Raw genomic sequence first — 27,966 nt, 5'->3', positions numbered from 1 at the left:
GACAGCCCAGTCACCGCAGGGGCCTGGGACCCAAGATGGCGAGGCTGTGCCGCGAAGGACCTGGCGCCAGCGCGGGAGCAGCTTCCAGAGGCCACGATCAGGGCCACCCACGCTCTCCAGCTCTCTTGTGTCCCGGAGCCGGGGCCCGCCACCCGCCGCGGCCTCGCGGCCGTAGGCCTTTCTGAGCAGGCACGCCGCGGGCAGCCCCTCCCGGGGTCCCTTGCGGCGGCGTCCCGGGGGCCTCCGGGGGCCTCGGAGCAAGATGGCGGCGGCGGGGTCCGTGAGGCGCGGGCGGCGACGACCGCGGCGCCAGTGAGGGGCCCCGGGCGGCTCCGGGCCGGGGCCCCGCCGCGGGACGGATCATGCTACGCTCCACTGGCTTCTTCCGGGCTATCGACTGCCCCTACTGGGCGGGGGCGCCCGGGGGGCCCTGCCGGCGGCCCTACTGCCACTTCCGGCACCGCGGGGCCCGGGGGCCTGGCGCGCCCGGCGGTGGCGGAGCGGCGTCCGCCGCAGCAGGTAATGCTCGCTCGCCCGCCGGGTTGGCTCCCGGCCTGGGCCTGGACCGCACCGCCGGGCCTGCCCGCGCCCCGGTTCCCCGCCCAGCCCCTTCCCCACCCGCTCGCGGGCCGCGGTCCCCCCGCCCGGCGTCCCGGGCGAGGGTCTGGGCCTCCCTGAGCCTCCCCTCCTGCGAGCCTCCTCTCGAGTAGCGGCGCTGTGAGCAACGGGCGGACGCGCCCTCCGGGCCTGTCGCGGGGCGGGGGAGGCGGGCCCGCGCCCGGCCGCCGGGCTTCCCGCCGCTCCTCGGCCCCGTGGGCTGTGGCGGCCCTTGTTCACGTCCAGGACCCGTCCCAGCCGCGCCTCTGGTGACAGCACCGCTGTTTCCAGTCGTTGTGTCCCGAGGGTCGTGGAGCACTTGCTGTCTGTCCAGCAAACAGGGAGTAAGTCAGAATCCACTTGGCTGGGACGGGCGCGGCCTTCCAGGGAATGCCCTGCTCTTCGTTGGGCAGAGGACCTTGGTGGACTGAGTGTCGCACCCTCCTGTCATGGCAGCCTTTGAGCGCTGCGAGGGGTCAGCAGGGTCTCTTGTGAGAGGTGGGAGATGAGGTGAGACTTGAGGCACTGTGAGGATTTGGACTGGAGCAGAGGAGCACGGCGCAGGCGCAGGCTGGGAGCCGGGATCCAGCATAGTGTGGTTCACACTCCTCCTGGTGACCTCTGTCTCTCTGGAGTGGCTGTCCCCTTCCCTCGGGTCCTTATTTCTTCAACCACAGGTTTCTTCATCCAGCGTTGTTTTCAGACATGTCTCACATTCTCCTAAAGGTAGTGATTTTTTGGGCTAAGGATCTTCTGACTTCTGACTTAAAAAGAGGAGCACTCTTGCTAGGTTAGATCTTGGATCTGTTTTCCTTTGTCAGAGAAAAGAGAATGGTTTTCTGTTTCTCAGGTTTCCCATGTAGCTCTGCCAAGAGGACCCACACCTGCACCCAGCAGTCTGCAGTGTGTTCCTGGTCCAGCTCTGCACCTGACACTTGGCACCCTTGCTGGGCCAGAGGTGATGGATTCAGAGCTGCATAAGATGCAGGTCTCCTCTCAGGAACTTGCTGTTTCCTAACACTGTGGAGCTAGGAAAGTTTGTGTGCCCACAGATACCGCAGCCAGAGGTGGGGATGGCTGGGGAGTGCATGTGGGAGGCTTCTCTGTGGCCATGAGGCTCAATGTAGTTTCTTGACTTCATTTATGTTCTTGCTCGTCTTATGTGATGTTCTGCAAGAGCAGCCTGACAGTTTCCTCACTGCTCCCTCAATCCACAGATACCCTCATTGTGTGTGTGGATTGAGGGAGCACACTCACAATTCTAGGGGTGGGACCCAAGGCCTTGTACATGCTGGACAAGCACTCCACCCCTGAGCCACACCCCACTGTTTTGGCTTTCTGAGTCCTCTGGGCATTGCTTTCCAGCCTTCTGAAGTCAGGGGTGTTGATTCCTCAGGTTGTCCCTTTATGCCATGACAGCCTTTTGGTAAGTTTCTTTTGTTTCCCAAAAAGCCATTTCTTTGAGTTCCTTTGGTGATGTTCTGTGTGCCCCACAGTCCTATGGGGAAACGCGTCTGCTTACCCGGCCAGTTGCTGCATTTCCTTTTTGCTGGTGGAGAACGAATAGCCTTGTTCCAGTTTCTAGTAGGGAGGAAGTGTCCTTGCCTTCTAGAAGGCACCTTGCCCCACCTCAGTTCAACCTTCACTTTGTTGGCTTGTTTTGGGTACCAGGGATCAAACCCAGGGGCACTTAACTACTGAGCCACATCCCCAGCCCTTTTAATTCTTTAAAAATTTGAGACAGATTCTCACTAAGTTCCCTAGGGTCTTGCTAAGTTGCTGAGGCTGGCCTTGAACTTCCGATCCTCCTGCCTCAGCCTCCTGAGTCACTGGGAACACTGAAGTGCCTGCCTTCAGGTCAGCCTCTTTTGCCCAGCCTTGACAGTGTCCATCTGGACTCTGTAGAAGAGCAGAGGAAGAGGCAGCCCTTCTGCTGCCCTTTGCTTTTACCCAGCAGGTGTCAGTTCCTTGTGACTTTCATTTTGGTTTTTGAGCCCCTATTTTTTGCTAAGCACTTTTATGTCCAACTTTGCTTCTGCAACAAAAGACAGAACAAACTCATGTCCATGTTCACTTGGCCTCTTTGGGGGATTCCATGTGGACAGGGCAGTGACTTCCTGGAACTGAGAGCAAATGGAGGTAGAAGTGTGAAGCCAGTATCCACCCTGGAGCACTGTGGAGCTAGAACTGAGCTCAGCTCCTTAGATCACCATGGCCTTGAACTAGGTGCTCTGGGGAGAAACCAAAGCTGAGGGAAGGAGTGCCTTATCCCACAACGCTGGGTTTCTGTTGGCGACTAAAAGGCTCAGGGTCACTCCAGGAAAACTGGGCTAACTGGGCTGCGCAAAATAACCACACAAGAGACACAAATACCTTTTTCTTTGGGGTCTCTGTGACGGCTCCTCTGACCTTAAGGGTCCGCAGGAAGAGAGAGCAAGAGCAGGCGCTGTCCCCTTTTATTGAGGAGAAGCCATTCAAATGAGGCAAGGGGTCAGGTTTCAGGGGGCTGATTCTGTCTTCATGATGTCCACTGTCAACAGATTGACTGACACCTGGGTAGGCCACACCCAAGGGCACAGTAAGAGGAGGGGACACATACAAGGCACTTCCATGCAAGATTCTACTCTAAACCGGGCAAGGGGTTATATTACAAAGGAACAGGTGAGCATAGCTCCATCCATGGGCTGTAGCAAGACACACCCCTGCACTGTCCCTCGAACCCAAGAAGGGTGGGGAAAGCTCTGCCACATTTCTGTGACGGAGCGCCTCAGCACCCAGCCGGGGAGTTGACTCAGTCACGTGTGAGGTTGGTCTCCCATACCACAACTGCCAACAAGGCTGGGCTTGGGACCTCAGGGAGCTGTGGGCCATCTGAGGTGGGAGGAGCATCATTCCTGCTGAGGACTAGGTATTCACTGGGGCTCTGAGACAGGCAGGAACTGGCCTCAGGGGATAGCAGCATCTGGAGCTCTGACTTGAGGGCCAGGTGAGACAGTATTCCTGGGTCAGAGGGACAGTGGCCATCCTCTGAGTACTGGGCTCTTTTAGGACTGGCCTGGGGGCTGGGTGGGGGTGGGGGGCAAGAGGACCCACCTGACATCCCTTATGTGCCCCAAAGCCCTGGCTTCCCCACTCCTGCCGAAGTTCCCCCCAGATGACAACTTCCTTTTGAGTGAAGGAATGGGTGAGACGAGCAACGACAAGACTGACTCCAGGGTCTCTGGCCTCCACAGCTACCAGGGAGAGTGCTGTCCAGCGCAGGTTGGGCTGTGAGTGACAGCCATAGGTAAGAGACATAGTGCTTCAGCCCTTGAGGACCTCTGGTTCTGGTCTGGGGTGTCAGGCTTAGGGGTGAGTCTAGTGGGAATTACCAAGAGTCGTCCTGGGCTCAGGCATTGATAGCACATATTCCAAGGAGTGTGTCCATGGTGTCAGAGACTTGAGTAAGTGCAGAGAGCCTTCTAGAGTGGTTCCCAGGACTGTTCTTTTTGTAGGGAATAGGATTGGGTCAAGCAGGGCCAGAGAGGAGGGAGGGGACCAAGTCAGGGACTGGGTGTGTGGTTGGAGCAGAGGTGCCTCAGACCACTCCCAGGTAGCAGTCAGGGTGCTGAGGTGCGACAGGGCCTTGAGCTCCCTGTGCTGGCACTGCAGCCCTGGTCTTGGGCGCATCTCCTGAGCCAGGCCAGTGTGTGGCCAGGCAGTGTTCCTTGGGGTTCTCGCAGTGCGTGCTTGATTGGGCTCTGTGTGTCCCTGCACACAGAGGTTGTAAGGATCGTCTCCATTTCACAGATGGCAGGGGAAGCTCCTGACCTCTGCATGTGTGTCAGTGGGTAGGAGCCAGGCTGAGTGCAGCAGTGAAGACCCAGTGCTGCCTGCTGTCTCCCCCCAAGTCTTGCTGCCAGACCCTTGACACCAGGAGCACCTGGTGCCCACTGGGGAGTCAGGCATGGTACTCTGCCCTGGGAAAGACAGAATTACTGGACTTGTGGGAACACACACTTGCTCTTAGAAAGTTGAGTGTTCCCTGGAGGAACTAAGCCCTGTATCTCCAGGGATGCCCAGCCAGGCAGGGCTGAGGTCAGGGAGGTGGTGATGCTTCTCTGCTGTCAGAGTGGGGTCTTCCTCTGTGAGCTGGCTCAGAACAAGGAGTGGGGCCTGGCAGCAGTACCATCCCTAAGGCTGGGTCCCTTTGGGCTCTCAAGTGCATTGTAGGGCTGATATCCTGCCATCCTGCGTCCTCTTCTCAGAGACCTGACATGCTGGGCACTCCCAGGACCCAGTTCCTCCTGGAGAGAGAACTGCTTTAGACTCCCTCCCAGGGAAAGACCCAGTTCTTGAAGAAAACCCAGCAGAGGGCAGTGCTGCCACATTAGGAGGCTTGGCCAGGACCTGGGTGGGAGTCTTCACTAGCTGGTGGTCAGAGTCAGGTCAGCTTGGCTGCCTCCTTTGTGGTGGGAGCTATGGAGCCCATTGAAGGAGCAGTTGGTAGTCTGGACGTCAAATTCAATTTTCCTGGGTAGGGAGGGCTGTGTATCGTAGGTGTGCAGCAACATCTCTGGTCTTCCCTTAGTTGATGACGGTGGTACTCCTGTCCCCCCCAGTCAGGACAATCACAGATGTCCCAGACACTTGCAAGTTATTTGATGGACAGAGTCACCCTGCTAGAGAACCCCTGGTTGTGGTTGGAATTTCTTGGGGAAGGCCACTCTTATTTTTTCTTTAAGCCTCTTCCTGCCCAGGGAACCTAAATCCAGCATGGCCAGGCCTGACTCCAGAGACCTGGGACACAGCTTTACCACGCCTAGTGGAAGTGCCACTGGTCTGACCTCACTGCTGGCTGGCTCTGGGGTTCTCTCCCCATCTCTGGAAGCTGGGGTAGAGGTAAGGCACCAGGTACCCTGTGAGCGTGGCAGGGCCCAAGCCTCCCTCCCGGCAGCTGCACAACACAATGTGGGTTGGCTGCCTCTGTTGACCCGGTGCTTTTACCACCCTGGACTGGGCCTGATATTCATTTTAGAAATGCTAGGGAACACAGAGAAGTCAAAATGCTTCTTAATCGCCAGAGGACGGCTTTGGGTTTGGTGTCTCTGTAGAGTAGTCATGAGCATGCCTCACACGTCGCACCGGATTCCGTTGTTTTCTGAGGAGTTTCCCTACTGGGGCCCCCCTGGATATCCAGGGGGGCTGTGAAAACTGCCTTCTTGGCCCATCCCAACCTGCAGCTGGACGTCCTGGCTTGGGCTTTTAAAATAAGGCTTCCTGCACAAGGTCACTTGGGCATCTTAGGGTCCTCTGCTTAGTGTGGATCAGTACAGCTGGGATCTCAAACTGCAACCCTGCCTCCCTGGTGAATCCTGGGCCATGTCTGGGGGCATTTGTGGCTATTACAACTATGGGAGCTCCTGGTCTGGAGTGGATAGAGGCCAGAGTTGCTGCTCAGTACCCTACTGTGCCCAGTGCCAAGAGGACACCTTGTTCCAGTATGCCAGCATCTGGCCAAGGGCCTGTAGAGGCGGCAGAAACCATGAAAACATTCTGTCCCCCAGCCCTTGTGCTCAGGCTGGGGCCTGCTAGGGTGGAACCACCTGTCTGCTGGGAGTTGCCTAGAGGACCTGCAGGTCCTGAGTGCTCACCCAGTCCCAGCCCCCACAGCTCTCCTCCTGCTCCAGGGACTCCCACGGAAAGGAGGTGTGGCCCTCAGTGACCACAGAGATAGTCGAGTCCCAAGTGAAGGTATCTTAGCTTGGCTTCTTGTGGTGGAGGGCCTAGCTAGGCGGGGAGGTGGGCCTGTCCCTTGCCTTGGTTGTCTCCTGCTCAGTGGGCATGCGACATGTGTGTACCCTGCCTGTGCAGGCAATAGGTCTTCCCAGTGCAGGGCAAGGGTGTGCCCCTCCTCCACCCTCAGCATCCCCTGCACCTGAGTAACAGTGAGGAGCAGATGGCTTCAAGCTGAGTTGGGGTGCGCAGTGCTGTGCTTACTCTTTAAGAGCCGTCCGTATGCAGTAGGTCGCTGTGACCCATCATGCAGGAAAAACTGAAAGACTAAAGGGGATCAAGAGGAGAGGGAATTGGCTGGTCAGGGCAGATGCCAAGGAGGTCCTGGCACTTCTCTGGCTGACTGCCTTTCCCATCTTTCCTTGGTGGCCCAGTCCCCGGGGCTCTTGGGTGGTCGCTCACTCTTGGAGGAAGTGAGTGTGTGCACCAGTAGTCCTAGGGTGGGTTGCCTGGGCCCTATGGTGCCCAGCAGTGCTCCAGAGGCCTCAAGGAGGGAGATGCTGCTGGCTTCATAGGGAAACTGCCCTGGTACTTCCTACCTCAGCGTGCTGGAAGGTCCAGACCTGGGCACACACACTGTGGGCTGTAGTGCCTTCTGTAACCTCCAGAGCTTTCCCTGGTGCTCCCCTGGACTCGGTAAGTATTTGTGGGACAGATGGAGGGAAAGGGATGACAAGCATAGGGTGGGGACAGAAGTACAGACACAGTCCAGTCTCTAGCAGAGAGAGAGAGCTGGCACCCGGACTTGCAGGGAAGTCAAGTGGGTGTCAGGTAGTTGCTAATCTGGCTTTGAAAGGTGCACTCTCCCAGGGGTTTGCCTGGGGTCTGGAAGTGGAGTGGGGGTGCACCATTTAGGATTCTGGACAGGGAGGCAGACCACCAAGGGACCTGGAATGTTCTTAAACTCTGCTTCAGAGGGGCTGGCTCCTCCCAGGCGGTCAAGTGAGACAGCCTCAGTGCTGCTGCTGCCCACAGGCCAGCAGGGCTCACCATTGGCATGCTGACTTGTGACCTGTCCTTTCCTAGCACAGGCCCTGGAGAGCTGCTGTGGACCTAAGTCTGCTCAAAGTCAGGGGCAGGGGTTTGTGTGCCAAAGATGGGGGCCTGAGAGGCTGGTTAGCCTTCCGTCTAGCTGCTGGGAGTTGTGTATCAAGGCTGGGGATGTGGCTCAGTGGTAGAGTGCCCCTGGTTTCATTTCCCAGTGTCTGTCTGTCTGTCTGTCTGTCTCTGTCTCTTTCTCTCTCTCTCTCTCTCTCTCTCTCTCTCTCTCTCTCTCTTTCTCTCTCTCTCTCTCTCTCTCGCGCGCGCACACAGGAATGTCCCTTGTCCTTTTGGTGTCTCCTCAGAGGGTTGGGGCTCTGGTTCAGTGTTCCACTCATTCATCTGATTATCCACAGGTGCTTGCACTGGGCCTACCTGGTTGAGGCTGGGTCCTGCTGCTGGTCCAGTGGATTGCGCTGCAGGCTGACGGTGGCTCTGCCGGTTTCCAGGGAAGGGAATGTTTGGGGGTCTGGGACTGGCTTCCACTCTAGGCAGGTCCTGGCAGTGCAGCTCATATGCTTGTCCCTCAGTTCTGGCACAGTCTGCTTGTCTGGGGAGACCACCCTCCACGCCCCACAGTGGCTCTGAGGCCTCAAAGAGCAGGCCAGAGGAGGTGGGGTGAGGCCAGAGTCTTCACCTGGCTCCCCTTGTCCCTTCAGGTGTGCCTTGCATGTGGGCACATGAAGCTGGCTCCCTGGGGAGGGTCTTGGACAGCTGGAGGAAGTGGCTGGAGCAGGGAGGGAGTGGGGAGCTCCTTGTGTTGGGCAACTGGGCTCTGTGGTTCTGGTGGAGGAAGATGGCCAGCTGGAGGAGTGACTGACGGGGTGGGCTGTCTCCCTGGAAAGCCAGCCCTGTATCACCCAGCATCTGCCTGCTGTGTGAAGAATAAAACCTCTGGTGCTCATTTGTGACCCTGACATGTGGGCACAATTTTAGAAGATACCGTGGCCCCATTCCTGGAACAAACAGCCTTTGAAACCCCGGCCTGGTAAGGCTTCCGTACTTGTCCCACCCCAGCTTCCCTGTGAGCACCTGGGTCCTAGGCGTTGCTAGGCTGAGGGTAAAGGAAGGTGACCCCAGAAATCCCTACTGGGATTAGGGATTTAGGATACTGGAACATTGCTGGGTAGGAAGACTGGGGCCTTTATATTTCCAGTTCATTTATTTGAGCCATGAAGATGATTCCTGCTTGTGATGGACTACTGGGAGAGGAGGGAGCAAGGCAGAGAAGAACAGGCCCCTCCAGCACCCCCCACCAAGACACATTCCAGGCCAGCCTCCCCTCCCCCACGGTCTGCCTGCCTTTGCTTCAGGAATCCTTGGTGGTTGGAATGGCCGCCTTGAGCTCTTGTTGTGACTACATCTTTGTCATCACACATCATTCTGTGAACATTTGTGGGCCCTTCTCAAGCCTGAGTAACGGACATGGCTGCCTGCTGGGCATGAAGGGGCAGCCCAGCAGCCTGTGTAATAAATGAGTGTCCAGGGCAGCTCTTGTGTTCTCTGTCCTTGCCTCCGGAAACTAAGCATCACCAGTGACTTACAGTCTGGCTGGGCAGTGTTTTCCAGGTCAGGACCCTAACCCTAACCCTAACCCTGCTGGGAAACCCTGCCATCGCTCTGGGGATGGCCTTGGGGCAGGGAAGGCTCCCTGGGAGGGGCAAGTAGCCGGCAGGGCTTCAGGGAGGTTGGGGGCACTTGTAAGCCTTGGCACCCTGGTCACTGGCTGGGCCCTGCTCTGGGTGCCCGTGAATGGCCTTCTCCAGTGATGTGCAGTGCCTGTCACTCCAGGCATAGGGGTACTCTCTGGAGTCAGTGACCCTGTCGCTGCAGTGGGGCTGAGCTCAGAGGGCCTTGGGCATCCAACATCCAGGGTGGGACATGAGGATGTCCTGCATGTGGTTGGGAAGGGAGGCCCTTGTGAGCCAACACGGGCCTGGGAGGACAAATGGTGGCCTGCCATGGGGACCTTGGGCTATACTGTCATCCACTGAAGTAGCCTTTAGGGGGCACTGTTTGCCAGAACATTTTCCTGGGAAAATCCAGAGTTGGTGGGTCCTCTGACATGAGCCAGTGGGCAGCTCTGGGGACTGTCCTTTTGAGTCCTTGGGCTACCCAGGTGGCTTCCTGGGTCTGGGGCGAGACCCCGTGGCCAACAACCCTTTGACTCTTTGTGTCCTAGCAGAACTCAGAGGGGAGGCCCTTGGCTGCTTCCCTTGGTGGGCCCACTGCCTTGTGGGGGTCAGTGTGGTGTGACCACCACCTGAGTGCGGAGCTACCCCATGCAGTCTCTTGGCCTTTATCAATCTTTGGGACTCAGAGGCTGAGAGAGAAGTGGAGGTGGGTGATGGCGGGCCTCCCAGGCAGTGAGGGAGACCTGGGCTCAGGACCCAGGAATGCTCCCTCCCACTCCTGCTTCCACATCTGTGACCTCAGCTTAGGGCATTTGCAGGGAGTGGTGAAGGCAGAGCTCTGGGGAGGTACTGGGAATTCAGAGGATTTCTGCTGTCCATCTTGTAATTTTCAGAGTCCTCTGGTCATTCTGAATGTAGTTAGAGTTTGGGCCAGGCTTCCTGGGGGACCCAGACCCCATTCAGAAGCAGGTGGTACCCTGGGCCGAAAACCACAGCCAAAGTGAGTTTGGGAAGGATGGGGACCTGTGCCTGGTCCTAGATCCAGTGCCCAGGGCTCCAGAAGGAAGCACCACCCTCTTGCAGGTGTCCAGCCCACTTGGAGCTCTGTGCCTGGGCACCTCTAGGGAACTAGTGACAGGGCCCCTGAGTCAGGACTGGGTCGTACAGAGAGCTGGCCAGGTGGTTGGAACTTTAGCAAGTGGAGCCAGCTCTGCCTGGGCCAGGAGGGAGGCTGGGCATGGGGCCTTGGAAGGGACATCCCTGCAGTCACTGCCAGAGAAGCTCTGGCTTGGGGATTGTTGGAGCTGTGTGCCCTCCCTTCCTGGCCCTGGTGAGATGGGGAAGAGGGGCACAACCTAGAGGAGCCTTAGGCTTTTGAAGTCACTGTGTCAGTTGCCATATCCCTACTCTGAGAAAAATGCAGTTAATCTTGTTTACCAAAAAATGCTTCTTTCTCCAAATCCCTGAAGAAGTTCTTATTTGCTTCCACCTGGATTAGTTCTCACAGATGGAAGATGCTATCCAAGTTCTCACAGCTGGAAGGCCATCCCACCTGGGCCCATCCCACCTCAGGGTCCTCCTTTTTAAATTGTGTTTATTTTGCCAGGCTTGGTGGTGTACGCCTGTAATCCAGTGGCTCGGAGCTGAGGCAGAGGATCACAAGTTCAAAGCCTGCCTCCGCAATTTAGCAAGGCCCTAAGCAACTCAGAGATACCGTGTCTCTCAACAATTATAAAGGGGGGCTGGGGATGTTGCTCAGTGGTTAAGCACCCTTGGGTTCAATCCCTGGTTTAAAAAAAAAAAAGTTTATTTTGCAGCACTAAACCATAACTCAGCCCAGGCTCTTCCTTTTGATGTGTCCCCCAACCTCAAGTGCGGAGGTGAGCCACAGGTGCATCAAGTAGCATGCAAAACATTTTCCTAGGCTGACCTGGTGGCACCCCCCTGTCATCCCAGCAACTTGGGAGGCTGAGGCAGGGAGATTGCAATTCTGAGGCCAGCCTCCGCAATTTAGCAAGGCTCTAAGCAACTTAGTGAGACCCTATCTCCAAATACTAAAAAAAGGCTGGGGATGTGGCTTAGCAGTAAAACACACTGGGTTCAATCCCTAGTACCAAAAAAAAAGAAAAAAGAAAACAACAAAATTCAGCTCTGTGAGGGAGGGTGTAGGGGCGGAGGGGGCAGTGATTTTGTATTGGCCCCTTCTGTATTGGGGCTCCTAAGTCTCAGGTCACAACTCTGTGGGCCCCTGTGCTCAGGTCTGAACTGCAAGTGGGCTACAGTCCAACTCTGTGGACCTGTCTGGGTCAGGGCATCACTATATGGTATCAACAGGGGGACTTGGGTGCAGGGATGAGCTTCAGTGCCTGGAGGAAATAGATGGTCAAAGGGGATGTAACTGACCTTGGCCCCGCAGGGCAGTTGCTTTACCCTTGGTACAGTGCTCCTGGAGCCCACCAGCTCACATCATTGGTCATCATTGGCCTGCGCTAGATTGTTCAGCTGGGGCTGGGTGGGCTGGTGGAGCCAGCTTAGGGTCTGAGCAGCTCTGACCCTCCTCCACCCCTCCCTCTGGATGGAACCCACTTATTTGTTTATGTATTTATTTTGGTACTGGGGATTGAACCCAGGGACACTCAGCCCTTTTTTTAAAATGTATTTTTTAGTTTTAGGTGGACACAATATCTTTATTTTACATTTATGTGGTTCTGGTGATTGAACCCAGTGCCTCATGCATGTTAGGCGAGCGCTCTACCACTGAGCTACAACCCCAGCCCCAGACACTCAGCCCTTTTATTTTTATTTGAGACATGGTCCTGTAGAGTTGTTTAGGGCCTTCCTTAGTTGCCCGTGCTGGCCTCAAACTTGTGGTCCTCCTACCTCAGCCTCCCAAGTAGCCAGGATTACAGGCGTGCATCACTGCACCCAGCTTTTCCTAGGACCTTTTAGGAGTACCTTTCTCAGGTGGGCAGCTTCTGGGAGAACCTTCCTGGCCTGACCTAGGCAGTGGCCTCTCCTTCCAAAACACAAGATGTCTAAAGTCCTATCCCAATGGCTTTGAGATGGGCTAGAGAGTGGTTTGGGTGGTGTGTGCTTTGTCTGGCCCCAGGCCTTAGCCTATGAGTACTGCATCTGCTTGTAATCCTGGTGACTTGGGAGGCTGAGGCAGGAGGATCACAAGTTCAAGCCAACCTCAGCAACTTAGTGAGACCCGTCTCAAACTAAATAAAAAGGGCTGGGGATGTGGCTCATTGATTAAGCCCCCCTGGATTCAATCCCTGGTACCAAAACAAAACAAATCCCAGGCCTTGATCTACTCTCAATATACTCGCCCTTCCCCCTGCCGCAGCCTGAAGGGGTAGGGCAGCTGACTAGGCAAGAGCAGTGGCCCTCCTGGTGCAGCCCTGTCCTCTCCTCAGTGTATGAGCTCACATTCGGGGTGCTCAGCTCCTTGGCCCTAGAGATGGGAGTGCCCCACTTATACCTGAGCAGAGGAACAGGGCAGCTGCACTTTCTGATCCTGGTGCCCCATCCCTCTGCTTTAAAAAAAAAAAAAAAAAAAAATTAAGAAGCAGACAGTGTCTTGGTACTGGAATTCTGGCCCAGAACTGGTACTGGGCAGCAGCCTATCTGTCCACTTTTGCTACATGGCTCCACGGCTTGTCTCACTTTTTTATCGGCCCATCTTAGACATGCCTGTCAGCACTGTATACAGAATAAATGAAGACACCATTGTACTGCTGTGCACAAGGGCTCCCGCCCCCTGAGACCACTGGCCAGCTGGCAAGATAAGGACCTGGTGGCAGCCTTGTTCCCATCTTTGGCTTAATTGTGTTTGTGGAGAGGCTTTGAAGGGCACAGACTGTGCTCCCCCTGACCACCCTCCACTCCCATTGTCCTTGTATTTCCCACAGCAGTGTACCTTGTGGGTGGGACTGAGTGTGCTCTTCAGCCCCAGGTGATGGCGCTCAGGCTTCCAGGTCCTCTCCTTTGTTATTTTCTGCAGGTGGTGCCTCCGGCTGTGCCTTCACATCTGTCTCTTCTGTGTGGCTGCAGGGTGGGCTGGGGTGAGCCTAGGGTGCTACAAGCTGCTCTCCAGATAGCCCCTCCCAACCCTGTGTGGCAGCAGGGCTGTGGCAGAGCCTCTCGCTGATCTGGACAGTCCATCTCCGGCACTTCGTGTGGTGGCCTCCTGGCTGCCCATTCTCTTCCTGTTCCTCTCAGTAGTGTCTTCTCTTTTTTTTAAAATATTTTTTGTTGATGGACCTTTATTTTGTTTGTATGTGGTGCTGAGAATCGAACCCGGCACCTCACGCATGCCAGGCAAGTGCTCTACCACTGAGCCCTAGCCGGAGGAGTGTCCTCCTGACAGCTGGGTGGCAGGCAGCCCCTGTGGAGTAAGCAGGCTGGATCTTTTGTCCTGCTAGTTGGACCTGTGTATTTTCTCCCCTCTGTCTCTCGACTTGTGGTCATCTTTTCCATGCAAGTGTTTTCTTTTTCAGGCTATGGGTTTCCTATGGCTGCTATAACAAGTTATCACAAAATCAGTAGCTTAAAACCATATAGACTGCTGGGAATGTAGCTCAGCAGCTGAGCGCTCGCCTAGCATGTGCACAGCGCGGGTTCAGTCTCCAGTATTGCAAAAATAAATAAATAAACATTTGTCCTCTTGCATTTCTGGAGGCCAGAAGTCCTAAGGTCCAGGTGTGGCAGGGTTGGTCCCTCCTGAGGCTCCAAGGAGAATCTGAGCCCTGCCTTCTCCAGCTTCTAGAGGCCACAGCCCTCAGCTGGCCAGCCATGAATGCAGTCTTCCAGTCTATCTGACTCTCTGCCCCATTCATGGTGTTTTTCAAAGTGTTTGAATGTGTCGTGCTTTTTCGTTTTCTACACAAGTGTGATCACCAACAGACCTCTTTCCTTCACACGTCTTATGCAGGTGTGACAGGACAGTGTGCTGAGTGCGGACTCTTCCTCCACCCCGCGGTGGTTGGCGCTGGGTGTTTTCTCGGCTTTCACTTTCTCCCAAGTTAGGGCTGGCCTAGTGAACTTTGCCATACGCAAAAAAGTTTGTGGGAGCTAGGCAACTTGGGGAGACCCCAGCTAGAAACAAAAAAAAAGCTGCACAGTGGTGTGGGCCCATAATCCCAGTGACTTCCGAGGCTGAGGCAGGATGGCAAGTTTGAGGCCAGCCTTAGCAACTTGGCAAGATCCTGTCTCAAAAGGAAAAGGACGGGGCTGGGGATGTGGCTCAAGCGGTAGCGCGCCTGGCATGCGTGCAGCCCGGGTTCGATCCTCAGCACCACATACCAACAAAGATGTTGTGTCCGCCGAGAACTAAAAAATAAATATTAAAAAATTCTCTCTCTCTCTCTCTCTCTCTCCTCTCTCACTCTCTCTTTAAAAAAAAAAAGGAAAAGGACTAGGGATATAGCCTCTGGGTTCAAATTCCAATTAAAAACAAAAACGTCTGTGGGAGACACCGGGCCTTGTGACATACTCATACCACTGGGTGAGCGGAGCCCAGTTCCCATGGAAGGCCTCACCCTTGTGTCCACTGCCAGAGCTGGTTGGTGGCTCAGCCCAGAGCCTTGAACTGTCAGGCTGTGTGGCCCACTGCCCAGGTAGCCTGGTCTGCCATGTCGCCTTTACATCATGAACTCAGTGTGTAAATTCCTTGAGCGGAGCTGGGATGTCTCTGGGACATGCTGCTGTTGGCAGTTGCCAGGATCCTGCCTGCTTCCCACCCCTCTGCATGGGCCTCAGTGGGGGCTGCTGGGACCTGGGCCAGAGCCTGGAGTCTGGTTAGTCCCAGGAGGGCTGGCTCTGCTCTCCCTGCCCTGTGGAGGCCGGCATGCAGCAGCTCTTCAGGCCTGCTCACCGGCTCTTCTCTCCTCTCTCACTCTCAGGGCTTGGCTATGATCCATACAACCCCGAACTGCCCAAGCCTCCAGCACAGAGGGAGAATGGCGCCCTGGGCCGCGGGGATGAGCCCCGCTCGGACATCTTGGAGCTGGAGCTGGTCAACCAGGCCATCGAGGCTGTACGCAGTGAAGTGGAGCTGGAGCAACGGCGCTATCAGGAACTACTGGAGACAGCTCGCGAGTACAGCTCCGCCGAGTACAGTTCCACCGGGGCTGCTGCCCTGGCCCCCTGCGGTCCTGCTACCAGCCCCACCTCAGCCCTGGACAAGGATGCCTTCCCTCTGACCTTTAGCTATACCTCTAGCAGCCATGGCCTGCTGACCCCTGATGCCAGCTACCAGCCCACCCCGCTGGCTACCCCTGCTGAACCTGGCAGCAAGTATTCCCTGGCATCTCTGGAGAGGGGTCAAGGCAAGGTGGGAGGGGGCAGCAGCGCCCTAGAGTATGTTCCCAAGGCTGTAAGCCAGTCCCGGAGGTACGGCCGCCCTGTACCCAGCAGCAAGTATGTAGTGGACAACTCCAAGCCGTCCACTGACCTAGAGTATGATCCACTCTCCAATTACTCAGCCCGGCACCTCAGCAGGGCCAGCTCCAGGGATGAGAGGGCCACCAAGCGGCCCCGGGGCTGCCGTGGCAGTGAGCCCTACACACCTGCTCTCAAGAAGCCCTGTGACCCTTTTGGTGGCTGTGATGCCAGGTTCTCAGATTCTGAGGATGACACCACCCCAGCTGCAGCAGAAGAGCCAGCCACAGCCAGCTCCCCTGTGGCCGAGGCCAGTCCTTCCAAGGCTGGGACAAGCCCCAAGAGCAAGATCCCTGGGAAGCCATCCCCGAAGGAGGGCCTGGAGCCCGAGGAGGGCAGTCTGCGGGAGACCAAGGAGATGGCTGTTCAGTGCGACGTGGGAGACCTTGGGCAGCCCCCAAAGGGCCCAGATGGGGCGTCCCCAGCCAAATCTGGCTCCCCAGCCAGGGCCTTGCAGGGTCGGGGTGGCCCGAAGGAAGGCACACCCAAGAAGAAAAGTGGGACCCCACTATCCCTTGGCCACAAGGACAGTGCCCGGAAGAAAGACAAGACCAAGGACAAAGACCGAGGGCGGTCTGAGAAACCAGGTGCAGAAAAGAAGAGCCTGCAGACTGGCAGCCCCCGGCATAAGGCCGAGCGGCCAGAAGGGACCAAGAAAAAGCCATCTTCAGCCACCCCAGTGGCCAGCTCAGGGAAAGGGAGACCCACCAGTGGGGGCCCCCGGCCCCAGGACTCTCGTCCCAGTCCCCACCAACTGCCAGACAGGAAGGGTGGCGGGAAGATGCCATCAGGGAAGCTGGCAGAGCGCAAGGCCCGCTCGCTGGACGAGGGTGCCTCTCAGGATGCCCCCAAGCTGAAGAAGCGGGCCTTAAGCCACGCCGAGCTCTTTGGGGATGAGAGCGAGGAGGAGGGCCCCGGGCCCAGGGCCCTGCAGGTCCATCCCCCTGCCCTCCCCAGCCTCAGCTCAGACTCAGACTCAGACTCGGACTCCAGCCTGGGCCTCACCGCCCCGCAGCTGCCCAAACGTCTCAAGGCCTCCCCGCCCCCCTCCCCTGCATCTTCCTCCTCCTCTTCCTCCTCCTCCTCCTCAGGGGCTGGGGAGGATGCAGAGGAGGATGTGGACTACTCGGCCCTGGAGAAGGAGGTCGACTTTGACTCCGACCCCATGGAGGAGTGCCTGCGGATTTTCAACGAGTCCACCAGTGTGAAGACGGAGGACAAGGGCCGGTTGGCCCGGCAGGTGAGGGGCACCGGGCAGTTGCAGCTGGGCTCCTGGTCGGGCCAGCCTTGGGGTTCAGTCCTGGCCCTGCGGTACTCAGCCCTGGCGAGGGCCCTGCAAGGGGACGTTCCGCCCTACAGCTGTTTCCAGACGACTCGAACCTCAACAACTGGTAGAAGCTGCTCCTTCAGCACTGGCCTCTTAACTCATTTAAAATTCAGGAACCCTCGGTGGCCGCCTGCTGCCCCCCCGCACCCTCTCCAGAAAGAGGACCTTGGCTTACAGCCCGCCCAGCCGGGTTTCCGCGGCAGCGTTTGGACTGACCGTTCAGACTGACCGGCAAAGGGGTATCGGGCCCAACCCGCCCCTCGCCCTGCCCTCCTTGTCCCCTACCCTTTGCTTCTAGCCCCTCTCCCCACTCTGTCCTCTCTTCTCTGACTTCTCTCTCCTACCCTTCCTTGCCTCTAGCCCCTCTCCTCTCTTCCAGCCTCCCCTGACTCTGGTCTCTGTCCTCCTTTTCTCTTGGTCCTTCCCTCACTCCCCCAGAACATTAATTAGGGATTCCTGGTTCTCTGGCCAGCCTTGACTTTTCTGAGCCTCCTCATCCAGTGTCCCCACATCAGCCACCAGAGGGAGCTCTCCTAAACCAAGTTGGACTTGGCTTGAGCCCTCCAGGTACAGGCCTCCAGGGCCTGTCTGGAGTCATCTGGTTCTCAGTGCCTGAGCTCTGCCCTGTGCCCTGCAGGAGCAGGAGAGGTGGGACTGGCCTCAGCTACAAGACCAGCGAAATGTCCTGCCTGCCCCAGGATCAGGGCCTGGAAAGGCACATCCTCCACTCGCTGGAGGGTGGTTGGAGGCAGGGTGGGGAGGAGGGCATGTGCCCGTGTCAGGTCCGTGAGGCCTGGCGGAGACATCCATGTTGAGGAGCGGCCGTGTGTTTCAGCCCCCCAAGGATGAGAAGAGTGAGGAGAAGGGGCATGCCGGCCTGACCACTCTGTTCCCAGGGCAGAAGAGGAGAATCTCGCATCTTTCCAAGCAAGGCAAGGAGGTAAGGGCTGGCATTTTGGTCCTGGGTGGAGACTCTCAGGGGAGGAGGGCGTAGCCCCTTTATCCCTGGCACCTCTGTGGACGTCAGACCCCTTGTGTTCCTGTTCAGGGAACTTGGCAGACTTGTTTCAGCAGCTGCTGTGTCCTGGGGGAGAGATGCATTCTACCCACATAATATCCTCAGATTCTCCCCCACGCTGGGCAGGTGTCACAGAGCAGGGGAGACCGCCATGAGTCCTGACCCCAGTGGGCTGTGACCTGGTGCAGGTTGTCCTACCTGAGCCTTTGCTTTCTCTCCTGTAGCCATGGGGGACAGTGAGTTAGCACTGGAAAGCCAGGGTAGAAACCCTGGCTCCAAGGTCAGCAACCAGGAGTTCCAGTGGCTTCTGTCATCAGGCCCTTCCTGGGAGGAGGGGCCAAGGGATTCAGGAAGCTGGAATCCAAAGGAATTTTTTATCAGGCAGGATTGGATTGAAGCATTGCCCTAATCAGAGGCCCAGGGATTTCTGCCCCACCCTGCCTGTATATCAGGACCCAGTGGCATGGCCTTGGTACTGGGGAGGCTGGAGCCAAGAAGGCAGGTCAGGCAGATGCTTCTGGACCTCGGGCAGTGTGAGCTTGGGGGCCGAGTCTCTGTGCTGGTCCCCTGCAGAGGCTCAGGGGTGACTGGAGGGGCTGCCTACCCATCTTTGGAGCCGCTGCTGCCTTGCTGGCAGCCTCCCTGGGGCCACCTGCTCTGGGTGCTCCAGACAGGCAGCCAAGCACCAGGATGTGACTTCATCCAGGCGGAGCCCCCGAGGAGGGGTCCAGCGGTGCCCCCAGCCCGGCTCCCGACTGCCCAGGAGGTGTGCTACAGGCGGGCCCAGCAGATGCAGAGGGAGTCCGCCAGCTGGCTGCAGGCCGCCCCCCGGCCAGCTGAAAAGCCCTCCTCCGTCCACATTGCTGCACCTGGCGAGAAACGGAGGATCGCCCACACCCCCAACCCCCGCTTGGCCACGGGTGAGTCCCCGCCCCAGCCCTGGCCCTTGCTGGGAGGAGGGTGTGGGAGGAGGGGCTTGGGAATGTTTCTTGTTGGGTACAAGAACAGGCAGAGCCCCAGGGTCACTGGCCTGGCCACCCTGTACTACTTAATGACCTCGGCACTGCCCTGGGATCTCAGTTAACCTCTCTGGGGATGAGAGTCTTCCTTACTGGACCATCTTCATTATCCTCCCTGACCCAACCACCCTGGGATGTTAGAGGCCAAAAAACCAGTAGGGACTGGTACCAGGGTGGTACCAGCTCTAGCTCTTGTGGCTTTGCATCTGGCAGGTTCTGAATGAGTGGGTGTGGGCTCTCATGAGTCTCTGCAGCCATTTTTACTGGGGTGGGTGGGACTGTGTTTCTCAGGGGGCACTTTTCCCCATCATGACCACACCTCAGTGGGCAGGTGGGCAGTACATTGAAAGGAGAGACAGTCCTGTTTTGTATGAGCGTTTTCATCTCTGGTATCTGCATCCAGGAGGTCACCCTGGAGGCAGGTGACAGGTGGAATCACCTGGAGGACTCCTCAAAGTAGAGATTCTGAGCTGGGCACAATCATGGCTCAGTGGATAAGCACCCAGTACCGAAAAAAGGAAGAAGAAATGCAGCTTCTGCTGGGTGGGGTCAGGGAAGCCTCAGCACCTGCCAGGAAGGGAGGCTTCCCAAGTCGGTGTCTTCCCTGGGTCTCCTACTCATATTTGACGCTTTGAGGGCAGAGCTGTCACAGAGCATCCTGGGCAGCCTGGCACTCCAGACACTGTGCTCCCCACCACAGGGATGACCTGAATGAGGAGGGGTTCGTGGGTGCTTGAGCAGCCCAGTGTGTGCACTGCAGAGCCTGGAAGCTGCTAGCACCAGTCAGGGGTGGATGCCGGCTACAGAGGCTCGTGCACAGCTTGTCCACAGCTCTCTTCTTCCCCTCCTCCCTGGGGGCTGGCTCGAGCAGGTCAGTGGGGCTCACGTGGCCCGCTTCTCAGATAGGATGGGCAAGAACCATTCTAGGGCCACTGTAATCCCAGCTGTGGAACCCCCACAAAGGGCCAGATGGACTTTGGGGAGAAGCTGCCCATCCAGATCCTTAACACGAGAGTGAGGGCATGTACCCCAGTGTGTGCCCATGTGCCCTTCCGCAGTGTCACTCCGGGTTCAGGGCCATCCAGATACCCAACCTCACAGACCCATGCCTGGCCCAGCCACCCTGAGTGACCTGCCTCAGAGACAGCCCCTCCCCCGCAGCCCTGCTCTCCTCCGGGGGCGACTGTTTGGTTTGTGACCTCATCAAAGGGACAGGCAGAACACAGAGGCAGTGCTGGGCAGCCTGGTGGCTTGTCATAATGACTGGCCGGGGCCGTCCCATACCCTCTGGTCCTTTGCCCAGGAGCCAGGGCGTCCTCCTCAGACGTCAATGCCTCGGAGTCGGGGGCCGGAACATGTGGCAGAGGCCCAGTGTGCCCCTCGCCACTCGCCAGACCACCCCGACGGCGACGTTGCCTGAGCCGGCCTCCACAGCTGATTTTTGTTTCCCCGTCTCAATGGACTTACCAGAAAGCAGATAGAGCCTAATGCCATTCCGCAGCCCGAGCTCTGCGCCCCGGCCGCTCCCCCTGCACTCAGAGATGCACGTCCTGCTGACTCTCAACGACCGGAGCTGCCTGGTGCTGCGCAGCTCGGTGATGGGCCTCCTCTCTTCCTGTACTCACGTCCCCTGTACCCCGCCAGCCCCCACAGGTGCCAAGAGGACCCTCTCGGCCAGCAGCAGCCAGGCCTCCCATGGCCCTGAGCCTGGCAGCCAGCCGCTGAAGACGCGCACGCTGTCAGGGATGGCGTCCAAGACCACCACCACCATCACCCCCAAGCGCGTCGCCCACAGTCCATCTCTACAGGTAATGGGCACCAGCTGGCTGCCAGCCACAGGTCCCTGTTGGCAGCCTCTGGGCTCCTTCCTCAGCCTCTCCATCCCGTTCTCTGACACGCAGGAGCAGGGTCTTCATTCTTCTGGGTTCCCTCTGTGAGGTCTTATGTGCCTGTGTTTTTATTTTATTTTTGTTCTGTTTCTTTCCCTCTGTGTGTTCAGTTAAATACTTGGGGTTTACATTTTAGAGTGAATGAACTCAGAACCTTGGGCATACTGGGCAAGTGCTCCATCACTGAGCTGCACCTCAGCCCTCAGGCACTCTTTTATTTTTAATATTTTATTTTTTATTTGTAGATGGACACAGTATCTTTATTTTATTTTTATGGGGTGCTAAGGATCGAACCCAGGGCCTTGCACGTGCTAGGCAAGCGTTCTACCGCTGAGCCCCAGCCCCAGGCCTCATGCACTGTTTTTAGAGAACTTCTGGGTTTTGGAAGTCTGAGCCCCACTTGCCCTCCACACTCACGTGTCTTCGTTGCTGACACTGTGTGTGGTGCTTCTGTCCCAGCTGGTGGCCTGCGCTGGTGCCTTAAATGCACACTGCCGTCTCTGGCATCCATAGTGCACGGCGGGGCTCGTGGTGGGTAGCATGATGTTGAGTGTCCAACCCAGGATCCTCTGCTATTTCTCTTTTTTCTCCAGAGTCTAAAGAAACCCATTATCCCAAAAGAGTTTGGAGGCAAGGTCCCCACCGTCATCCGCCAACGCTATCTCAACCTGTTTATTGAGGAGTGTCTCAAGTTCTGCTCATCCAACCAGGAGGCCATAGAGAAGGTGGGGGCCCCAGAAGTGAGTGTCCTGTTGGCTGGCTGGGCAGGGCTGGTGGCTGTGGCGGCTGTGTCTAGTGGCTGGGGGCTGGGACAGTCACCAGACATTTCCCTGGCTCTCAGCCCTCTCTCTGGTACTGAGACCTGACTGGTCCTGGCATCTCCCTGGTTACCTCCTGACCTGCTGCTGGGGCTCCAGGGTGCCTGTCGGGGCCTGAGGGCTGAGTGCCGTGTGTCCTGTCCAGGCGCTGAATGAGGAGAAGGTGGCCTATGACCGCAGCCCCAGCAAGAATATCTACTTGAATGTCGCTGTGAACACACTCAAGAAGCTCAGGGGCCTGGTCCCCAGCACTGTGCCTGGTCTCAGCAGTAAGTTCTGGGGGCAGGGGCTGTATGTAGAAGATGTAGGCTGTCGCCTCCATCAGAGGGACTGGGAGTAGGGCCCGCAAGGGTCAGGCAGCCCGAAGCCCACCAAGATCCCAGACAAAAGCCTCGAGGGGAAGCACAGCACTGCCAGGCTGTGGCTGCCTGCGCTCGGGCTGCTGCCTGAGGTGGACCTGGCCTCTTCTCACCATTAACCACCCGCCTTGGCAAGTGTGGCCTCGGAGCTGAGGGGCCACCCGCTAATGGAGCCGCTCACAGCCTCTTCAAAGAAGAGGCTCTGGCGCCCGGGCTGTGCTCTGTGCATTAAGCTCTGGGGAGGAAGAAAGAGCCGGGTTAAGACATTTCATTACTGCCTCTCGAGAGGGTGCATTAAGCAATCAGCTGGCGTGTCCCCAGCTCGCTCTCGCCTCCCCCGCTGGCCTCCAGGCCCCCTGCCTCCATTAGCTTCTCAGCCCGCACTCAGAGGTGTCTGGTGGCCTTTGCAGGCCTCCGGCTGTAGCAGCACAAAGCCGTGGAAGACCGCTGGATGACAGTCAGCCCGGCCTCCCTCTCCCTCCAGGGAGGGAGAGCCTCTCCTGGGGGCCTCTGCCCCGCACAGAGCTCTCGTGGGGAGGGGCTGCCTGGCACAGCCATGCCTCCTGTTGCTGGTCGAGGCCCTGTGGGCAGTGGGGAACTGTCCTGGAAGGGCATTGAGGCACAGGGAGCTGGGTGGCCGCCGGGGGAGCAGTTTGGGGTGCCCAGCCAGCACTAGACAGATGTTTAGTGCACCCCTCTTCCTCCTTCACCCGCTTCCTTCCAGAAGCCAGTGGCCGGAGGGTCGTGTCCCATGAGGTGGTGCTAGGGGGGAAGTTGGCCGCCAAGACCAGCTTCTCACTCAGCCGCCCCAGCAGTCCCCGGGTGGAGGACCTGAAAGGTGAGCGGGTCCCTCCCAGCCTGGCCACCCTCCCAGCCCTGGCCAGGCTGCGTGGGCTGACAGGCCGCCGTCTGCAGGGGCCGCCCTCTACAGCCGCCTCAGGGACTACCTGCTCACCCCGGAGCAGCTGCAGGAGAACGGCTACCCCTTCCCCCACCCCGAGCGGCCTGGCGGCGCCGTCATCCTCTCAGCCGAGGAGAAGAAGCCCAAGGACCGTGAGTCGCCTCCCCTGCCTGGGTGGGTGGGTGGGTGCAGAGGGCAGGGCTGCCCAGCCCTCACCCTGCTCTGGCCTCTCCACTCAGCCTCCTGCAGAGTCTGCTGCCGCTGTGGCACCGAGTACCTGGTGTCCTCCTCCGGCCGCTGCGTCCGCGAGGAGGAGTGCCACTACCACTGGGGGCGGCTCCGGCGGAGCCGAGGTGAGGCCCACACCCAGGCCCCACCCACAGACCCCACTGGGGCCCTGGCTGCCCGGGGCAGGGCCTCGCTGGCTACTCCCTGACCCCCTGCTGGTTTCCTTTCCTCCTCCTTTCCTGTAACAATGTCCAAATGCCCGCTCCTTGCCCCCGCTGCCCTTTCCGTCTGCCTCTGTAAAAGTAGAAACGCAGAGGCTGTTGCCACCCTGGGAACACAGGGCTCGTCCTGTCCTGCTGTTCCCAGTTCCACTTGGTCGAGTCGTGCGGGCCCCAGCCCAGGCGCACGTGGCCTGCCTGGTGCTGCTTCACACCTGCCGGCACAGCCCGCTGTAGGCCCTGTCACTCCTGCAGGCCTGCGTGGTGCCCATGCCTGCTGCTTCCTGGCTTCTAAGCTGCTGGGGAAGGACCCAGTTGCTTCCAGCTCAGCCCCTGAGTTCCCCGTCCTCACTGCATAGTAGAGCCTGGCTGCCACACCACAGAAGGGGGCCAGCATCCCTCTGCTAGGAAGCCCTGTCCTGGCACAGGCCAGCCTGGTGGTGGAGGTGCTGGGACACCCAGGCTGTGCCCCTGACCGCTGTCTCTCCCTCAGTGGCTGGGGGCTGGGAGACGCAGTACATGTGCTGCTCGGCAGCCGTTGGCTCCGTTGGCTGTCAGGTCGCAAAGGTGAGTCCTGCCCTGGTACCCACTCTAGGCTCTTGCCTTCTGACTCTAGACTGGTTTGGGGTCAAGGGACACATTGCAGCCTGGCCTCAGGTCCTGGCAGATGGCCCAGTTAGCCAGCCCTTACCAAGGTGCCATGGAGCCCAGGTGCCCAGAGGTCGAGGGCCCAGCCATCCTGGGAGCCCTCCCTTTGCCGTGTCTTCTCAGCAAGCTCCCAACCGCAATCCCGGCTCAGGCTGAGGGTCACCAACTGGCACAGAACCTACCTGACGTGGGGTCTGGTCTTCTCTACCACAAATGGGCTTGAGGGTGAACACAAGAGCTCAGCCTGCCCAGCAGCCCCTGGCCTGGGGGCTCTGTCCCTGAGCCCCTTTCCCTACCCCCAGCAACACGTACAGGACGGCCGGAAGGAAAACCTGGAAGGCTTTGTGAGGACCTTCGAGAAGGAGCTTTCAGAAGACACTCACGCAGGAATCTACGCCCTGGACTGTGAGATGGTGAGTTCTCCTATGGATACAGGCACTCGTCACAGCCTGTGGGGCAGGAACTTGAGCCAGCACAGGTCTAGCACCGGAGGCAGGGAGGTGCCTGCCCGGGGCTACTCCCAGGTGGGCGTGCCCCAGGAGTGCTGTGCTTCCCGCACACCAAAGTGTGCCCAGGGTCCCTGTGCCTCTGGAGGCAGGGGGCTTGCCCTCCACTGAGGCCCTGTAGGTCTCTTGCCTGTTTCCCCATCTGTAAGTGGGGCTCTGCCTCCACCCCATAGGCCTCTGGGGGACGAGGCTGTGTCTGAGGCCTGTCCCTTGGCTCCCGCAGTCTTACACCACATATGGCCTGGAGCTGACACGCGTCACAGTGGTGGACACAGAGATGCGTGTGGTGTATGACACCTTCGTCAAGCCCGACAATGAAATCGTCGACTACAACACCAGGTGTGGCCCAGCCCCAGCAGCAGGAACCCCAGCTGGCAACTGGTTGCCAGCCACTGTCCCCTCCCCACCACCTGCTCAGCCTACGGTCCTGTCTCCCCTACTCCCACCAGGTTTTCAGGGGTAACAGAGGCTGACCTCGCGGACACAAGCATCACGCTGCGGGACGTCCAGGCTGTCCTGTTGAGCATGTTCAGCGCCGACACCATCCTCATTGGACATAGCCTGGAGAGTGACCTGCTGGCCTTGAAGGTAGCACCCATCTGGATTGTGCCCAGAGTCCCTGTGGATCTTTGTTCTGGGCCCCATGGGATGTGGGGGTGCATCTGCCCAGGTCCTGAGGTACCCTGCCTGCCCACCTGCCCACAGGTCATCCACAGCACCGTGGTGGACACATCTGTACTGTTCCCTCACCGCCTGGGCCTCCCCTATAAGCGCTCCCTGCGGAACCTCATGGCCGACTACCTCAGACAGATCATCCAGGACAATGGTGAGTGGCCTGCCCTGGGGGCCCTCTTCCCCAGCAAGGGCGACCAGTAACTGTGTCTGCCCTGCAGTGGACGGGCACAGCTCCAGCGAGGACGCCAGCGCCTGCATGCACCTAGTGATCTGGAAGATCCGAGAAGACGCTAAGACCAAGCGATGACTCCCGCCCGCCCACCCGCCGCCCACCCACCTCTCCTGCAGCCCCGGCCCGTCCTTAGCCCCAGGCCTCTTCCAAAACAGTGCAATAAATCTCGAGAGCTAATGCTGTGCGCCTCGCCAAGACACGGAACCCAGAAGCGGGACGAGCCAGCGCCATGAGAGAGCAGAGTGCAAAGACAACCCTGCAGCCCAGCCCCTGCCGTGGCCCCTCATGCCTGTCCCCACGTCCTTGCCCCCCTCCTAGGCCTGTCCTGTCTGAAGACTGCTGCTGACCAGGACAGACCCAGCCCCTGCCAGGTTCCAGTTGTATGTCCAGGGCAGTGGGACCTGGCCTGTCCCTGCTCTTCGTATGCGGTGACGTGGTCAGGGCAGGGCGGGCTGTTGTGGGCTTGTTTGAGACAGGGGTTCTTTTTTTTTATTTTGTATTGTTATTTTTATTATTATTAATTTAAACCTGTTGACTTGCACAGTTACCTCCCCCACCGGAGGAACAAGGCCCTGGTGCGGCTTCCCTCCTGGGGGACAGGGGTGGGCTAGCCAGACCCGAGCCAGTGGCCCGGGTGCCTTTCACAAAGATCCAGCCCAGGTGGGCCTGGATGTCCCGCTCTGGGCTCCAGAGAGCTCCTTGTGCTTGGGTGGCTGGCTTCCAGAACCGCCTCCCCCGCCCAGGTAGACTTCCGTGACCTCTGAGAGCCAAACCAGCCCCCTGGGCCCGCCAGCCTCTGGACACTGTCTTCCCACCAGAGCCCCGCCCTCCTCCCCATGGGGTTCTCTGTACCCCACTCTCTCCCACCCTGGGCAGGGACAATAAATGTTTGTATGGATTTTAGACTCCATGGTCTGGTGGTGCTCCTGGTGCCCAGCAAGACCTCCGCACACACCCTGTGGGGCCACCAACCCCGGGGCCAGGTGAGGAGAGCAAGTGGGCCTTGTCTCACCTTCATCAGATGGCCTCTCTAGGCCCAAGCCATCCCTGCTTGAGGACCCTGTCCTGGAGCAGCCCTGGAGCTTGCCTGGGTGTCTTAGAGCAGCCAGCCCCACTTCCCGTCCCCTGCCTGAGGGACGCTGAGTGAGGGTAGACTCAGCCCCACCTTGCCTGCTCTGGCGGGTGCGCTGCACACACGGGCCCCTGGGTAGACGGAGTGACGCCTGCTCTCATCTGCGGAAGGCCTGGCCCACCGCGTGCCTCTCCATCCCCTGGCCATGAAATGCCAGCTGCACCAACTGTGGCTGAGTGGCCCTATCTGTGACTTGTGCTGGCTGGTTGGGGTAAGAGGAGGCCCAAGGCCATTAGGCTGGAGAACTTCTCGGACCAGGAGATGGGGACTTCAGCTTCAGGGCAGGGTGGAGGCCTGGGCCAGGGTACCGTTGGCTGCCTGGAAGAGGTAGTCTGCCATCCTGGTCACTTAGGCTGTTGAAGGCCAGGAGAGTAGGGCTGAGGGCTAAGGACATGGAGGGCACTCCCCCAGCACTTTCTGTCCCCAGGCTGCAAGGATAAGGGACTCCTGCAGCCCTGGGGTCCATGCTGGGGTGCCTAGCCCTGTGGGTGTCCTTAGTTAAGTCAGGCCATCTTCACCCTAGGGGGCTGTTCTTTTGACCAAGTTGACTGTCCCCCACCTTCTGTAAACAAGGCATTTTCTAAATAAATGGTGCCGATGTATTCACAGAAGCCCGTGTCTGTGTGATATCAACTCCTTTTCCCCAGGACGCACGTGCTGCCCCAGGGAGGTTGTGGGCAGTTGGGGAGCTCCAGAGGCTGGCCAACAAGCCAGCTGATAACTGAGGGCCAGCTCCTCTTCTGCCTGCCAAACTGGTCTGTTGGCCCTGGAGGCCTCAAGGCCTTTGCACACCTGATCTTCTGTGCTTGGGAAATGCTTTGTCTCCACTGGGGTGACCCCCTGTGGAGGGTGGGGAGATCTGGTGCCACAGCTCTCCAAAGCAAGGACTCTTCTAAAGGGTACCATTTTTTTTTTTTCCTACTGGGGATTGAACTTGGGCACTCGGCCACTGAGCCACACCCCAGCCCTATTTTGTATTTTATTTAGAGAGGGGATCTCACCGAGTTGCTTAGGGCCTCGCTGTTGCTGAGGCTGGTTTTGAATTTGCCATCCTCTTGTCTCAGCCTCCTGGGCTGCTGGGATCACAGGCATGCGCCACTGCACTTGGCTAAAGGGTACCAGAAAGATTTCTTAGGACTCCTCCCACTGGAGTCTTATAACCAATGACTGGGTGTCAGATAAGTGCCTTTTGCTTTAATCAATCTTAGGCACCCTAAGAGTCAAACAAGCTTGCCCTTGGTTTCCAAAGCTAAGTGTGTGCTCACTGGGAGCCTCTGAAGCTGCCTTGCGGGAGGGAGTGGGGCCCATGTCTTCCCCACTGCAGCCTCTTTCCTTCATTCACCCAGCATCTGCCTGTAGGTGGCACTGGGAGGTGATTGGGGGACAGTCTGGCAGACACAGGCACCCTGGTCTTTTGGGTAGGGGCCAGGCCAGAGGGAGGGACCCTGCCATAGGGGCTGGATAGGGGGAAGGGCCGGAGGGCAGGAAGGGCCTGGGCAGCCAAA

At 58.3% G+C, this 27,966-nt stretch overlaps 1 protein-coding gene across 4 annotated transcripts; it reads left to right on the top strand.

Moving 5' to 3' along the window:
- Positions 1-26: 26 nt before the first annotated feature.
- Rexo1 (RNA exonuclease 1 homolog) lies at positions 27-27,072 on the top strand. 4 transcript variants are annotated; one of them, XM_078033005.1, is made up of 16 exons: positions 27-519; positions 14,954-16,731; positions 17,654-17,758; positions 18,507-18,756; positions 20,500-20,663; positions 21,338-21,484; positions 21,708-21,831; positions 22,646-22,759; positions 22,837-22,974; positions 23,062-23,175; positions 23,762-23,835; positions 24,219-24,329; positions 24,646-24,761; positions 24,872-25,010; positions 25,128-25,248; positions 25,316-27,072. In XM_078033005.1, exons 1-16 carry the CDS (start codon positions 363-365, stop codon positions 25,402-25,404), a joined length of 3,741 nt encoding a protein of 1,246 aa, XP_077889131.1. In that variant the 5' UTR covers positions 27-362; the 3' UTR covers positions 25,405-27,072. The 4 variants fall into 4 exon arrangements, with proteins under 4 accessions (XP_077889131.1, XP_077889143.1, XP_077889138.1 ...); XM_078033017.1 differs by having other exon boundaries at positions 28-519; positions 18,543-18,756; XM_078033012.1 differs by having other exon boundaries at positions 28-519; positions 21,338-21,469.
- Positions 27,073-27,966: the final 894 nt, after the last annotated feature.

The sequence above is a fragment of the Ictidomys tridecemlineatus genome, chromosome 2 (genome assembly GCF_052094955.1).
Source record: "Ictidomys tridecemlineatus isolate mIctTri1 chromosome 2, mIctTri1.hap1, whole genome shotgun sequence".
Taxonomy (NCBI): Eukaryota; Metazoa; Chordata; class Mammalia; order Rodentia; family Sciuridae; genus Ictidomys; species Ictidomys tridecemlineatus.
Note: the sequence above shows the minus strand (reverse complement) of the source record. Positions and strands in the feature narration are given on the sequence as shown.

Bases quoted from the DNA above. Each gene is read 5' to 3' on its own strand.
- Rexo1 (XM_078033005.1), top strand. From the start codon at position 363: ATGCTACGCTCCACTGGCTTCTTCCGGGCTATCGACTGCCCCTACTGG. The intron at 16,732-17,653 runs GTGAGGGGCACC...CGTGTGTTTCAG, and splicing joins AGGGCCGGTTGGCCCGGCAG to CCCCCCAAGGATGAGAAGAG. The intron at 24,330-24,645 runs GTGAGTTCTCCT...TGGCTCCCGCAG, and splicing joins ACGCCCTGGACTGTGAGATG to TCTTACACCACATATGGCCT.